This window comes from Anomaloglossus baeobatrachus, chromosome 1, assembly GCF_048569485.1.
Source record: "Anomaloglossus baeobatrachus isolate aAnoBae1 chromosome 1, aAnoBae1.hap1, whole genome shotgun sequence".
In the NCBI taxonomy this organism is placed as follows: Eukaryota; Metazoa; Chordata; class Amphibia; order Anura; family Aromobatidae; genus Anomaloglossus; species Anomaloglossus baeobatrachus.
This window is the reverse complement of record NC_134353.1, coordinates 636436365-636450208: the sequence shown is the minus strand read 5'-3', so window position 1 is coordinate 636450208 and position 13844 is coordinate 636436365. Positions and strand designations below refer to the sequence as shown.

Below are 13844 nucleotides of genomic sequence, written 5' to 3'. Positions count from 1 at the left end.
TGTGTGTCAAGAGTGGGAGAAGAGGGTTGCATTGACAATCCAACACAATGGGCAGCACTTTGAACACATTTTATAAGTGGTCATAAAATTGTAAATAACTAATGAATTAATACAGTTACGTTAAAACCAAGCCCACCATTGTTTTTCTTGTGAAATTCTCAATAAGTTTCATGTGCTACATGACCCTCTTTCTATTGGAAAAAATAAAGTTGGATGCAAAATGGCCACCATGGTCACCACTCATCTTGAAAAAGGGAGGAAGTTGATATCAACCAACCATTCCAATTTTATTTAGGTGTATCCATATAAATGGCCCACCCTGTAGAATGGCTACACATGCATAGCCAACTTCTAAAATATGAGAAAAAAACTTTTTTTTTTTCCTCCAAAATCCCATATGACACAACCAAAATGTGTGACTTGATCTGCCATGAAACACAAAACATAACTAGAAAATCTATTTAACATGAACATTTTGCCCAGGGGGTTATAAATCCAACATAGAAGGGGTTTCCATATCTTTTTCAGTAGAGTGATCAACTATAGGAAGCTCATTCTTATCGATGACCATCTCTGGGCCGGTCTCTTTTGTAGTCTTCTTCAGTGGTTTTATAGCAGGAGCATTTTTCAGTGTCGTTTTGTCAGCAGTAGGCATTTTAGAGGAGGCATTTGCAGCCGATCTTGTGGTCCTGGTAGTTGGAATAGAAACTTTAATTTTCCTTTTCATTCTTTTTCAGAACTGGTGCTGGTCCACGACCTTTTGGAATTGCGCGATCAATAGCAGCTTTGCTGTTCTGCACATTTACCGGAATGGTTTGAGTGTGGGTCTTGTTAGCGAGAGGCTCTACTGTCGCTGTAGACCTTGTAACTCTTGTTACGCTGTGAACTGGAGGCTTGTCTTTCTGCTTAACACCACACAAAGCTGCAAACATACAAAGAAGAGAAGCAAAAGAGGAAGCTAAAGGAGCAACGAGAGAAGGCCAACAAAGGCATCTTTAAATGTGGGGTTTACAGGCCAGAGACGTCCTTTATGCCTGTCCTCATAACTCAGAACCGTGCGAAAGTGAAGCAGAAAGACAAGCCACCAGTTCACAGCGTAACAAGAGTTACAAGGTCTACAGCGAAAGTAGAGCCTCTCGCTAACAAGACCAACACTCAAACCATTCCGGTAAATGTGCAGAATAGCAAAGCTGCTATTGATCGCGCAATTCCAAAAGGTCGTGGACCAGCACCAGTTCTGAAAAGGAAAATAAAATTTCTATTCCAACTACCAGGACCACAAGATCGGCTGCAAATGCCTCATCTAACATGCCTACTGCTGACAAAACCTCTTAAGGTCTGAGAGTCAGAACCTGACTCGGCTGTATTGATTGGGATAAAAGAATTGACATGGATATTCCAGAAGATGTTAAAGACCTGATAAGAACCACAGTCGGTCAAACAAAACTGTTGATGACCTAACAATTTCAACAATTTGAAGGGCTCGTTGACAACTGTGAATTTAAGAAAGGGGAGAAGGAAACCATGTGTAGGGATCTCGATGGGTTTTGGGATATGATCTGTTTTCAGATTAAGGATGTAAGCAAAACATTTTCTAATCTTGAACAACTAGAAAAGAACTCCTGGCAGCAGAATGTAGCTCAGCCTAAAAAGGCAAAGAAAAAAAAAAAAACTGCTCCAGCTGCAACTGGGAAACCAAATCAAGGAGATATCGGAAGAGCCGCCACCAAAAGTCGCCTCGCTGCCATCAAAGCAGCAATGAAAAATTTAAGTTAAAACGGAGGATCCAATCTCTGAAGTGGAAGCGGCAGTCATCCCCATGCAAGTAGATCCCATAGTGTTTGATGCGGGATTCTTCAGGATTGAAAGCCCCGCTAAACTGCCCACCAGTCTTCGAGCAAATCAAGAAGGTCTCCATATCTCCAGCAGGAATTGTAACTTGTCTGGGTTTGAGAATCCTTATATTCAGTCACTATGCCAGCCCTTTAGTTCGAAGCTCCACCTGAAGGAAACGCTCATGTCCTGATCTGTGAACAGAAGTCTATATTACAACATTGTTAAACTGCTTGTCTTCCTTTATAGGCCATGTACCCACGGGAGTTCGTACCTGCGGACTTTTCTGCAGGTATTTCCGCAGGTTCACACAGCAGCTCCCTGGAATCCGCAGCTATCCATTGCTGCGGTATATCTGCGGAGTTGTTGGGGTAAACCAGTGCGGAATTACCGTTCTGTATCTCCATAGTGGAGGAGCGGGAATTCTGCAGATAATTCTACATGAATAATGAATATGCGGTTACGTGCGGCTGCGGGAAATCCGCAGCATTTTCGGCAGCTGCAAATACCGCAGCATTTATAGAGCACTCCCCAAATCCCATAGGATAACATTGGGAGTGTCTGTACTTGCATAAACCCACGAATTTATCTGGAAAATCTAGAAAATCCGCGAGTTTCTGTGGCAAAATCCACGGTTAATTTCTCCCGTGGGCACACAGCCATAGGGTACGTGAACACGATCAGAAGAGACAGCGTTTTAGATGCAGTGTCGTTCCTCTTGCAGAGATGCTAGTGTTCCCTGTGGGAAAAATCAGCGCACATGCCCACAATCAGGATTCCGGGAGGAGCATATTTTTGCTGTGTTCTCCCGCTGAGAACATTTGCATCTCCGCAAGAATAAATTACCATGCCGGGGCTTGGAAAGCTGCACCGCAGGTCGGTTTACGCTGCCCACAAAAGAAGCACTGTGGGCAGGAATTTCCATTAATCCAATCCACTGTGCTTGTAATGTACAATGGAGCGCTTTGGAAGCAGCAAAACACTCTGTATTCAAAATGCTAACCCTGATCGTGGGCACTCACCATTAGAGTTTTAGCATATGGGATACCAAGTTCTGTAGTTTGAAATGGATTCTAACTAGGCCCTTCCAACTACATGACTCGCCCAGTACAAGAAAAAAAAAAAAAAAAAGCTAAAAAAGGAAAAACAAAAAAAAATCTAGCCTATTGTTAGCATTCCTAACATTGTACTTTAGAAGAAAAAAAAAATAAAAAATAATGGAAAAAAAAAAGAATTAAAATTGTTCCTATACAGTAACAGATATAAAAAGGTCATTATAAGAAATAAACTATAGACTAGTTTGCTACAGAACAGGTCTAACTTTTCTAGGGCCCATGTTGCCATCACATTCAAATCTCACAACCATTATTAAACAATGTCAGTATTTTACTATAAATTCTGAAAACTTAAAAAAGGATATTTCCATCTCCGAGATCCTATCCCAGTATGTAGTGGGTGTAATAATGTTAGTAAGTTCCTCCAATTAGAATTGTAGAATAGTTTTCCTAATTAGCTATGTCGCTTGGCTCATGTGCAGGCAATTGCAGTAGCTCAGGTATCCACCTAGTTAAGAGAACTATATTACATTTCTAATTGAATGCATTTCCTAATAGTAGAATACTAACTACATATAGGGATATTATTTCCGAGATTAAAATACACTTTGAGATGGGAGTTCCCTTAAAGGGGTTGTCAAAAACTCAGATGATAGTGACCAACATCCAGCCGCCTCCAACAATTGACAATTGGACACAACAGTGTATAGCAAAACAAAAAAAACCAAACCACAGCACAGCTCCAAACACTCACAGTTCTCAAGTACTGTAAGCTCAGATTCTATTGTACTGAATGGGACCTGAACGGCCGCTACAAAATGCAGAGTCCTGCTGTTCTGGGTACATATGATGCTTACATATGGCAGTGGTGCAACCAGCCGATCATCAGGGGCAACATGCATCAACATATACCAAGGATTGTTGTGAGTGATATTAAAAGGGAATCTGTCACCAAGTTTTTGTACTTCATCTGAGAGCAGCAAAACGTAGAGACAGAAACCCTGATTCCAGCGATGTGTCACTTACTGGGCTGTGTGGTGTCATCTTAATAAAATCAATGTTTTTTCTGCTGCAGATTTAGCAGTTATACAGACCTCATGGGAGGTGGCCAAGTAATCCGCTAACGATAAACTATTGCTGATTAAACGGTGATTTTATCAAAACTACAATAAGCTGACCAGCAAGTGAAACGCCACTGGAATCAGGATCTCTGCCCCTATGTGATGTTGCTCTCAGATTAGGGGGCAAAAACGTGGTGACAGATTCTCTTTAAATTCTAAGCAGTTGACAACCCATAAAAAGTGCTCCAGTACTGTCCCTAAGACATCAGCATTTCCAGCTTTCTGCATAGTTATAGCTTGCCTCTGCCCCATTTCTACTTTAGAATATGCTGCCTGCAAGTAAACCAGTATGTTCAACTTGGTTTTTTTCTCATTAGGTTATGAATAGTCTAAATAAACAGAATGGCACAAAAACGAGTGAATAAAAACAAACAAAAAGGCAGTCCTCCTAAAGAAGGCAACGCTGATAAATATCCCTTTGCATTTTAAAAGGCAACAAGTTTACATTCGTAAAAACAAAGAAAAAAAACAAATATATAAAACAAAGAACCGAAGAGGAGGGCAGATTTCTATTGCCATTACAAGTCACGGACTATTCCATATCAATAATGATGATAAACTGCCCCTAAAGGAGTTCTCATTATAAAAAGGAGCAATGTTCTATAAGCCAAGAAGATGCCAGAATGTCCTAATTGTTGAGGTCCAACAAGGAAAAACTCCATGATTCTTAAAACAAATGAAGTTCACGTGGATGGAGTTATGTTAAAGTACCCTCAAAAAACCCAGAGGACTTGGAGACCGCCAATGGGACATCTGTCCTCTAGTTTTTGGAATTGTGGTGGGTCAGAGGTTGTAGAGGTTTTAGAGGTCTTTGTAACCATAAATTTTACATAGAGATTTGTCACAAATATAGTTGTATAATAAATGTCATTTCCAGACTTTACAAAATTGGCAAAAAAAGGCATTTGAGCAATTAAGACCCATGAACAAAGTTATGTGCAATGGTTTCCAAACACAGACTATCCAGACGTGTCTCATTCACATAGCATATAGCCACATCATTTGAGCGGGTCTCTGCGGTTGTAAACTTCAATAAAGTTTTGAGTCTTTGGAAGGGGCCACAGATCTGGTCATTTTCCATTGTGCTTACCGGAATTATAAGTAGGAGTTTGAGAAATTTGCCCAGCTCATTGAAAAATTCCTTAACTTCAGGACTGACTGACTTGTAGAGGCCTACAGCTTCGGATAGAGAACTGTAGCTGTTTTTATGTGCAAACATCTCCAACTGGACCTTTAACATGCGGACATTGAACTCTGGGTATTTAGAGAGGATTCCAAGTTTTTGCTCAATAACATTGTCAGATTCCCCTTTGCCTGCGCCAAGTAAAACATCTTCGAGAATGCAATATTCCATAAAGCCTTGTTGGAAGAACTGGTTGTCCAGCTGAGAAACGATGGCATCGATCAATCGGAAATACTCAGTTTTAAAATACTCCTCCTTGGAAACAGCGGCTTGTGGTTGCACCGCTTCCATATTATGAGTGCAAAGTCTCTGCTGCGGAACGGATAAAGGCGACAGGTTAAGTTTTGCAACAAACTCTTCTGCTTGTCTTAGGAAATCCAACACAGGAGCTTCTTGGCGTACCCTTGTCAATATTTCCTTTACCATCTTTATTTTTTTCAGGGTGTTCAACATCAGCTTATTCTGGTCGTCAAAATTAATATTCAGAATATTTAAGGACTCCAGTACTGCCCTTACAATGAGCAACGTCACAACTGTATTGCCGTCGATAAACTCTAGTAACAGAGCGTGGGCTTTTACACCGGAAACACCAGCGTGTGTTTGCATTTCTCTCAGACCATCTATGATCAATCCGTAGTGCTGAACAACCGTATTTATCAGTGCCAAGTTAACGTACCAGTTGGTAGAACACAGAAGCCTTGTATGGCACGGAACATTTGCGGTCACCTCGGCAAATAAAAATTTAAACTTTGCTGTTTTGTTAAATAATTTGCACAGATTGTTTGCAGAATACACGGCCTGCTGCAATACCGGGCTGGTATGGCTGGCACTTCTTGCTAAAAAATTGCCGCAAGGAGCTCCGCAATGGACAAACCTGGCTAAAGGTTGTTTCTGTTTCAGTAATGTTTGAGACTCCAAGTAGGTAGAAGATGTGGCAGATGATCCCACAAACGAAATTCCTCTTAAAAGGTCAATAGGCAAAGAATGTCGATCAAGACTATCTAAGATGAGATTTGCTGCAGAAGTACCAGTGTCCTCCACAGGATCAAGAAACCCGATAAATTCTTCTTGAGGGTGCATATCAGAATCCAAGTATCGCAAAAAGAGGCTTAGCTGATGTGACTCTGAATTTTGAATGCTGTCTATTATTATGGAGTAGTACATGGAGCCTTGATTTACTTCTCTTGTGATTAAAGATGTGATCTCATTGCTCATTAAGCCAATAATTTCATGTTGGATTTCATGGCTAGTGAAGTTTTGATTAGTCACGAGCCAGTATTTGAACACATCATTGTCTTGGCCTAAAAACTTTAGAAGTTCAAATAAACTCTCTTCAATGGATTCGTGAGTCTGAAACGTGTGACCTCTATGGATCAAAAACCGGATTGAACTCATCAGTTTGTTCAAGCATAGAGTTGGAATAGCCTGTCTCGCTTTCCGTTGCTGTTCCAAAGCAGCTTCTCTCTTCTGATTCTGTAAGGCATGCATTAATTTCCAAGTGGCAAATTCATGGCTTTTAGACTTTTGATGAGAACCAAACTTTTCCCGAGCCTTTTTCCAGTTCGAAAACCCTACTGCTGTAAATACTGAATCTCTTCTCCTGGTTGAACCCAAAAGGCCCATGGTCTCAGCTTTACCACAAGTAAAACAAAGAACACCTTTCAGCTGGGGGTTATAATGAAGCCATGGAAAATCTGTATACCAAGCACTCTGGAATCTTAGTTTCCTGGTCCCAAAACACTGTGGGGGGACAAGTTCTGCAGATGGCTGAAATGGCTTATCCACTTCAAAAAATTTAGTTGTGTTTTCATCTATCGGACAATGGTAGTTTGTACTAGAATCCAGAACTTCTTCAGCAAAGGAGTTCAAGCTTATGTCAGCTTCATGGGAATGGCTGCTTGACTGCGTAGCATCATCACTGTACAGGCCAAAGCCTTTCAACCAAGCTTCTTCACAGCTGTCAGCTTCATCCTCATCTTTAATTTCTTTCTTGATTATATCCATATTAACTGGGCAAAATCTTTTTTCTTCCATTGCTATTAATTCATCATCATGTGGACGTTTAAATGGAGGACAATCAGAATCCTAAAAAAAAAAAAAAAAAAAAAAAAAAAAAAAGAATTATTTTTGCAATAGTATGATATATTAAAAAAGCACTGATGTTTAGTAAATCCTCATCCATTTTGTAACTCAAAGGAGGAAGATTGACCCTTTACTTCATGTCGGCAACAACTTAACTTCACTTAACCATTGAGTGCTATTCGAACAAAGCTCCCAAATATCTTATTAATGGTGGCATTGAGCTTTGCTAATAATATAATCCGGTTTAGAATAATTTTCCACATCCATGTTTAATGGCCCTTCTGACCCAATCTTGACAGCCTCATAAGCCCTACTCATGTAATATTGATGACTACGATCTATCCTAAAGGATAGGTATACACCCAACTTCACAGTGCGCGTGACCAGGAGGTAAGGAACTTCTGATCATGCGCACTGCCCATTGTCTGACAACGGATAGGTACGCACGTCAACGCTTATGACGCTAGGCAGTTAATAGCAAGTTAGCACATCCCTCTGGACATGCTAACAGGGTGGATTAGTTGCAGGGACAAAACGCCCTTGTGACTTGTCCCCACGCTCATTAGCATACGGTAAAAGATCTTTAGAAATACATTTTCTAAAGATCTCTTTATGTACGCTACTACATACAAGGATGGTTAGGCCGGTTTCACACATCCGGCATTCCGCCGCTTTGTCGGATCCGTCACACTCTAGTACAATGGCTTAGCAGCAAGCTCCGGTCACATGCTGTCATCTGACCGAAGCTTGCCGCGATGCCATTGTACTGTATTGCACTGTACTGGAGTGTGACGGATCCAGCAAAGCGGCGAAATGCCAGATGTGTGAAACCAGCCTAAGGCCCTGTGTGCACTTACCGGTTTTTGCCGCGGATTTGCTACATGTTTCGCTGCAGAAAAGGTTTATAACATCTCTGCAGTGAATCACCAGGAAAACCTATGGGAAAAAAAAATCCTGTGCGTACTAGGCGGATTTTGACAGCTGCATGTTTTGTTGTGGGATTCCCGCAGCAAAAACAATTGCATGTCAATTATTTTCCGCACATCGCTGCAGGATTTCACTACATTGACTCCAATGTAAATCGGGAAATCCCGCAGGGAATAACGCAGGCAGCAAATTCTGTGCGGTTCACTGAGTTTTCCTGCGTTATTCCCTGCGGTATTTCGCGGTTTACCTCCGGTAATGTACATCGCTTGCCTGCGGTTTTGCAGGGAAGTGATGTCATTACAGGAAGAGGAAGCGGAGCAGAGAGTAAACACACACAGATCACAGACACACACACAGACATCACAGACACAGACATAGAACACACACAGTCATATAGAACACACATAGAAAGCAAACGGAAATATAGAAAACAAAGCACGTGGGCTCCGCTGTATATTTACCGTCCAGCCGAGGTAAGCACACAGCGGCGGTCCGGTATTCTCAGGCTGGGGAGGGAGAGGGGCAGGGATAATATCCCCAGCCTCACTCCCCCTCCCGCAGCCGAGAATATCAGCCGCAGCTGCCCTGGGACTGTCGCATGCATTATGCGGCATTACCGGCGTGTCCCCGGCTCTTCCTGCAGCCGTGTAGCAGTGGCAGTCAGGGTAATACAAGGAGTTAATGGTGGCGGATCACCGCCGTTAACTCCAGGCTTGATCATGGCAGCGTCTATGTGACAGCTGACATGATCAACCCGTGAGTAAAGAGAAAAAACACAGACACCGAAAAATCCCTTATTTTAAATAAAACAAACAAGCCTCCTTTACCCTTTTATTAACCCCTCCCGAAACAAAGCTCCGGCGTAATCCACAGCTCCGACGTCCTGCGAGGCTTCCATCCAGCCGCGACAGACACAGCTGAATGCAGCCTCGCAGCGAGACAGCAGAGAGGCAACCACAGGGCATTTCCCACGGCCGGTAATGTGAACTCACTGCCGACCGTGGGAAATGCAGAGTGTGCTCACAGGGACTGTGTCTGTCTGTCTGTATCAGAATGAAATGACTTTTTTTCTTTTTTTTCAATGTGCTTTATTGCATTGAATGCAATAAAGCACATACCAACTCGTACGAGGCAAAACCGCGGCAATACCGCATGCGGTTTGCCGCGTTTTTTTACCGCGGGTGCGGTAATCTTTGAATACCTGCGGAATTTTCTTCAGAAAATTCCATTTTCCAGTGCGCACAGGGCCTAAGGCAGGGATTAGCAATGAGCAACCAGAACTGCTCATGATTCTGGGAGCATAATGCACCTGACAGGCTCCCTTTAAGTTATAGATTGTTCTTAATGACATTGGTTGTATGTTTGAAGTCATTGTTCTGCTACAGAGCCTATCAGACATCTCCCTGATGGAGCTATATCTGCTTGCAAATGTCAGCATTGAGGACACCATGAAATGAATAATATTAAAGGACTGCAGACGGAGTGGTCAGCCAAGGAAACATAATACATTGTACCTGGTTGTACAATGGTGTTTTTGCATCCAGTATCTATAAAGACACATATGCATGTTTTTCTCACTGACAAGACAGAGACACAGAGATGGAAGTTAACATGACATCACGGGATCTCATAGTTCACGAAGCCTGGGGGGGTGGGGGGGGGGGGTGTCACATGATGGGGATGAGTGGACCACTATAGCGCCACTCACAGGCTGAATTTACTACACAGGGTATTTGAGAAAAGCCTTCCCTATGAGATTTACATTGACGTTGCCACCAATGCTGCGTAGTGAACCACCCCTTTAATTACGATAACTATGTCCTCAGTGCTGAGACAGACAGGTAGATACTTATAAGCTGCAATCTTATTTCGCAGCAGAACAATACCTCAAACATGCAGCCAAGGCCATTAACAATTAGTTTTAACTTAACCCCTTCACGACCTTGGACGGATCTATCCGTCATAGATCGTGTCCCGTTAAGCCCCGCCCCCTGCCGCGGGCAGGCGGCGTGGATCGGCACACATATCAGCTGTTTTCAACAGCTGACATGTGTGCCTGCTAGCCGCGGGTGGAATCGCTTCCACCCGCGGCCATTAACCCCTTAAATCTTGCTGCCAAAGTCTGGCAGCAAGATTTAAATGCGCGCGGCCATGTTTGTTACTTACCGCCGCCCCCACCGGAAGTCACGTGTGTTATCACGTGACTATCGGTGGTTGCCATCGTAGCACAGGGTCATGTGATGACGCCTGCTGCTATGATCTTTCACTTTCATTTTCCCTCGGCCGAGAGCAGAGGGAAAACCAAAGTGAGTGAATCTGCTGATTACAGCGGTATTGCTGTGATCAGCAGATAGCGATCAGCGATCGGATTGCTGATCGCTATAGCCCCCTAGGGGGACTAGTAAAATAAAAAAAAAGTAAAAAAAAAGTTTTAAAAAATAAAAAAAAAAAAACAAAAAACCTAAAAGTTCAAATCACCCCCCTTTCCCCCCATTGAAAATTAAAGGGTTAAAAAATAAATAAATATACACATATTTGGTATCGCCGCGTTCAGAAATGCCCGATCTATCAAAATATAAAATCAATTATTCTGATTGGTAAACGGCGTAGTGGCAAAAAAATTCCAAACGCCAAAATTACGTTTTTTGGTCGCCGCAAGTTTTGCGCAAAATGCAATAACAGGCGATCAAAACGTAGCATCTGCGCAAAAATGGTACCATTATAAACGTCAGCTCGAGACGCAAAAAATAAGCCATCACTGAGCCATTGATCCCAAAAAATAAGAACTCTACGTGTTTCGGAAAATGGCGCAAAACGTGCGCTACTTTTATTGGACAAACTTGTGAATTTTTTTTAACCCCTTAGATACAAGTAAACCTATACATGTTTGGGGTCTACAAACTCGCACCGACCTGAGGCATCACACCCAGACATCAGTTTTACCATATAGTGAACACTGTGAATAAAATATCCCAAAAACTATTGTACGATCCCACTTTTTTTGCAATTTTTCCGCACTTGGAATTTTTTTGCCGTTTTCCAGTACACTATATGGTAAAACTTATGATTTCATTTAAAAGTACAACTCGTCCCGCAAAAAACAAGCCCTCATATGGCAAGATTGACGGAATAATAAAAAAGTTACGGCTCTTGGAAGAAAAGGAGCAAAAAACAAAAACGCAAAAACGGAAAGTGCCCGGGGGCTGAAGGGGTTAAAGGAAACCTGTCACGTGCCAAAAAAAAAAAAAAAAACGCAATTAACCAGCGGGATTGTAGCGCTTGAATCCAGCAAATTGAACCCTGCTGCCAGGAGGAAATTAACTTTTTTCCTCCAGGTAGTGTTCAGGTTTTAGTCATGTGGGCGAATTGACCCCCTCTGGAAGTCACTGATTGGGCAGTTTGAGTCTCCGCCCACATACAGCCAGCCATAAACAGATCACTTTCGGGATATTATATTTCTTTTGTATGTGCACAATATATCTGATCATGTCGTTACCCCCAGTGAGAGCCGTACAGACTGGACCCAGCACTGGGCGCACCCGAGCACACTCATACGCTGATTTTTTTTTTTTTGTAAAGTCTGTGTTCAGTACGAACCTTGAGCTTCACAGTTCGCTCATCTCTAGTGCTCACCACTTATATAGGTAGGATTTTGATTTCTCTTTTGTGCACTTTGCATTTTATTGATAAAAATAACTTTTTATTAACATTTCTATTTTTAAAGTATTCTCACTTTTTCAAAATGTGCTTAAAATTTCTGCATTGTACTGTAAGTACCTACAAATAAAATACACGTCTGTGCATGCAACTATTCATGGCAGCCGGTGGAGGATGGATGCGCTCTGGGCATGATCTGGAGTACCCGGGACTTCCGATCATACGCACTGTACCTCACTAAAGCCGGGAAACTTACACCCAGCACGAGTTTAGTGCGCATGATCGGAAGTGCCGGGTACTCTGGAACATGCACAGTGTGCATCCATCCTCCGCCGGCCGCCATGAAGAGTGAAGAATGTGCGCGTCACTGCGTATTCATTAGCATGTTAGTACGTCCAGAGGAGTGTGCTACCAGCCAATGTGGCCTGACTAAGGGAACAAACACCCTCGGGACTAGTCCCCTCGCTCATTAGCATATAATATACGATCATTAGAAATACTTTTTCTACAGATCCCTTTATCTATTCTAGTGTATACAGGGACGGTTAGGCAGGGATTAGCAATATACACCCAGAACTGCTCGTGGATCTGGAGGCATATTGCACCTGACAGGTTCACTTTAAGTAGGATGTAAAGTTTTACTATCAAAATAGAAAATGGGAAAAAAAAAATTGCTGTGACACCGTACTGTGGGGTCATCGCTCTAATGTGACTGTCAATAGTCATAGGAGGGCTCGACTGTATGTGTGGGGCCAGCGGCGTGTTATACTGGGGGACAGACGAAGCGAGGTGAGGGGGGCGGTGAATGAAACACACACACACACACACACACACTACACTCTCGAGACGGCAATGCTAGACAGACTGGTCACTGAGCTGAAGCGGAGGGCGCTGGGGGACACAACGCCCGCTATGTAATACATCACGGGCCCTCTAATGGGTTAAACTGCTGAACTACCCCATACACGGACCGAGCGGCGGCCGCACACCGGTCACCAGTGGCCAAAGGGTTAATCACATGCTTTTCCTCTTCCAGCAAATTATGCAACCAGCGGCCTCAGATTACAGCACAGAGCAGTGACGGTTACAGAGGGCTATACATGGGGCTGGGGGCCGCATATCTCCAGCTCAGAGCAGGGAAGGAACATGAGAGGCCCCCGCCCACCAGGACAGATACTTACAGAGCTCCCGGCCTCCATGGCCCCAGCACACTTCACCAGCGCTTCACACTGCAGACACTACTACACCTCAGTGGCCTAAAGGACCTTTAATGATGTCATGAGCACGTGATTGGTTACGTGTGTGGGCGGAGGCAGACTACGGAGGCTGTAAAGAAGGAGAAATTTCATGTTGTTCTCTCTGGTAAACATAAAGATGTGTGGGTAGTAAAGGACCTGTATGATGTCAGAGCCATGTGATTAGTCACGTGTGTGGGCGGACTCAGACTTGAGGATGTGTCACTAGGGCAGTTTTGTGTAGTAAATCGTGTTTCCTGTGCTCCTTATCGGCTCCCTCCACACTGTATGCCCTATGCACAGTCCAGGGCTCTCTCCACACTGTATGCCCTATGCACAGTCCTGGGCTCCCTCCACACTGTATGCCCTATGCACAGTCCTGGGCTCCCTCCACACTGTATGCCCTATGCACAGTCCAGGGCTCCCTCCACACTGTATGCCCTATGCACAGTCCAGGGCTCTCTCCACACTGTATGCCTTATGCACAGTCCTGGGCTCCCTCCACACTGTATGCCCTATGCACAGTCCTGGGCTCCCTCCACACTGTATGCCCTATGCACAGTCCAGGGCTCTCTCCACACTGTATGCCTTATGCACAGTCCTGGGCTCCCTCCACACTGTATGCCCTATGCACAGTCCTGGGCTCCCTCCACACTGTATGCCCTATGCACAGTCCTGGGCTCCCTCCACACTGTATGCCCTATGCACAGTCCAGGGCTCCCTCCACACTGTATGCCCTATGCACAGTCCA

The 13844-nt window shown here is 43.6% G+C and overlaps 1 protein-coding gene and 1 pseudogene across 1 annotated transcript; one reads left to right on the top strand and one right to left on the bottom strand.

Annotated features, from left to right (window-relative positions):
- The first annotated feature begins 563 nt into the window (after window positions 1-563).
- LOC142317170 (uncharacterized) lies at window positions 564-2026 on the top strand (annotated as a pseudogene).
- On the bottom strand, window positions 1205-13120 carry LOC142246428 (zinc finger MYM-type protein 1-like). Its single transcript, XM_075319484.1, has 2 exons — window positions 13040-13120; window positions 1205-7277 (listed from the first exon to the last, which is right to left on the bottom strand). Exons 1-2 carry the CDS (start codon window positions 13055-13057, stop codon window positions 4923-4925), a joined length of 2373 nt encoding a protein of 790 aa, XP_075175599.1. The 5' UTR covers window positions 13058-13120; the 3' UTR covers window positions 1205-4922.
- Window positions 13121-13844: the final 724 nt, after the last annotated feature.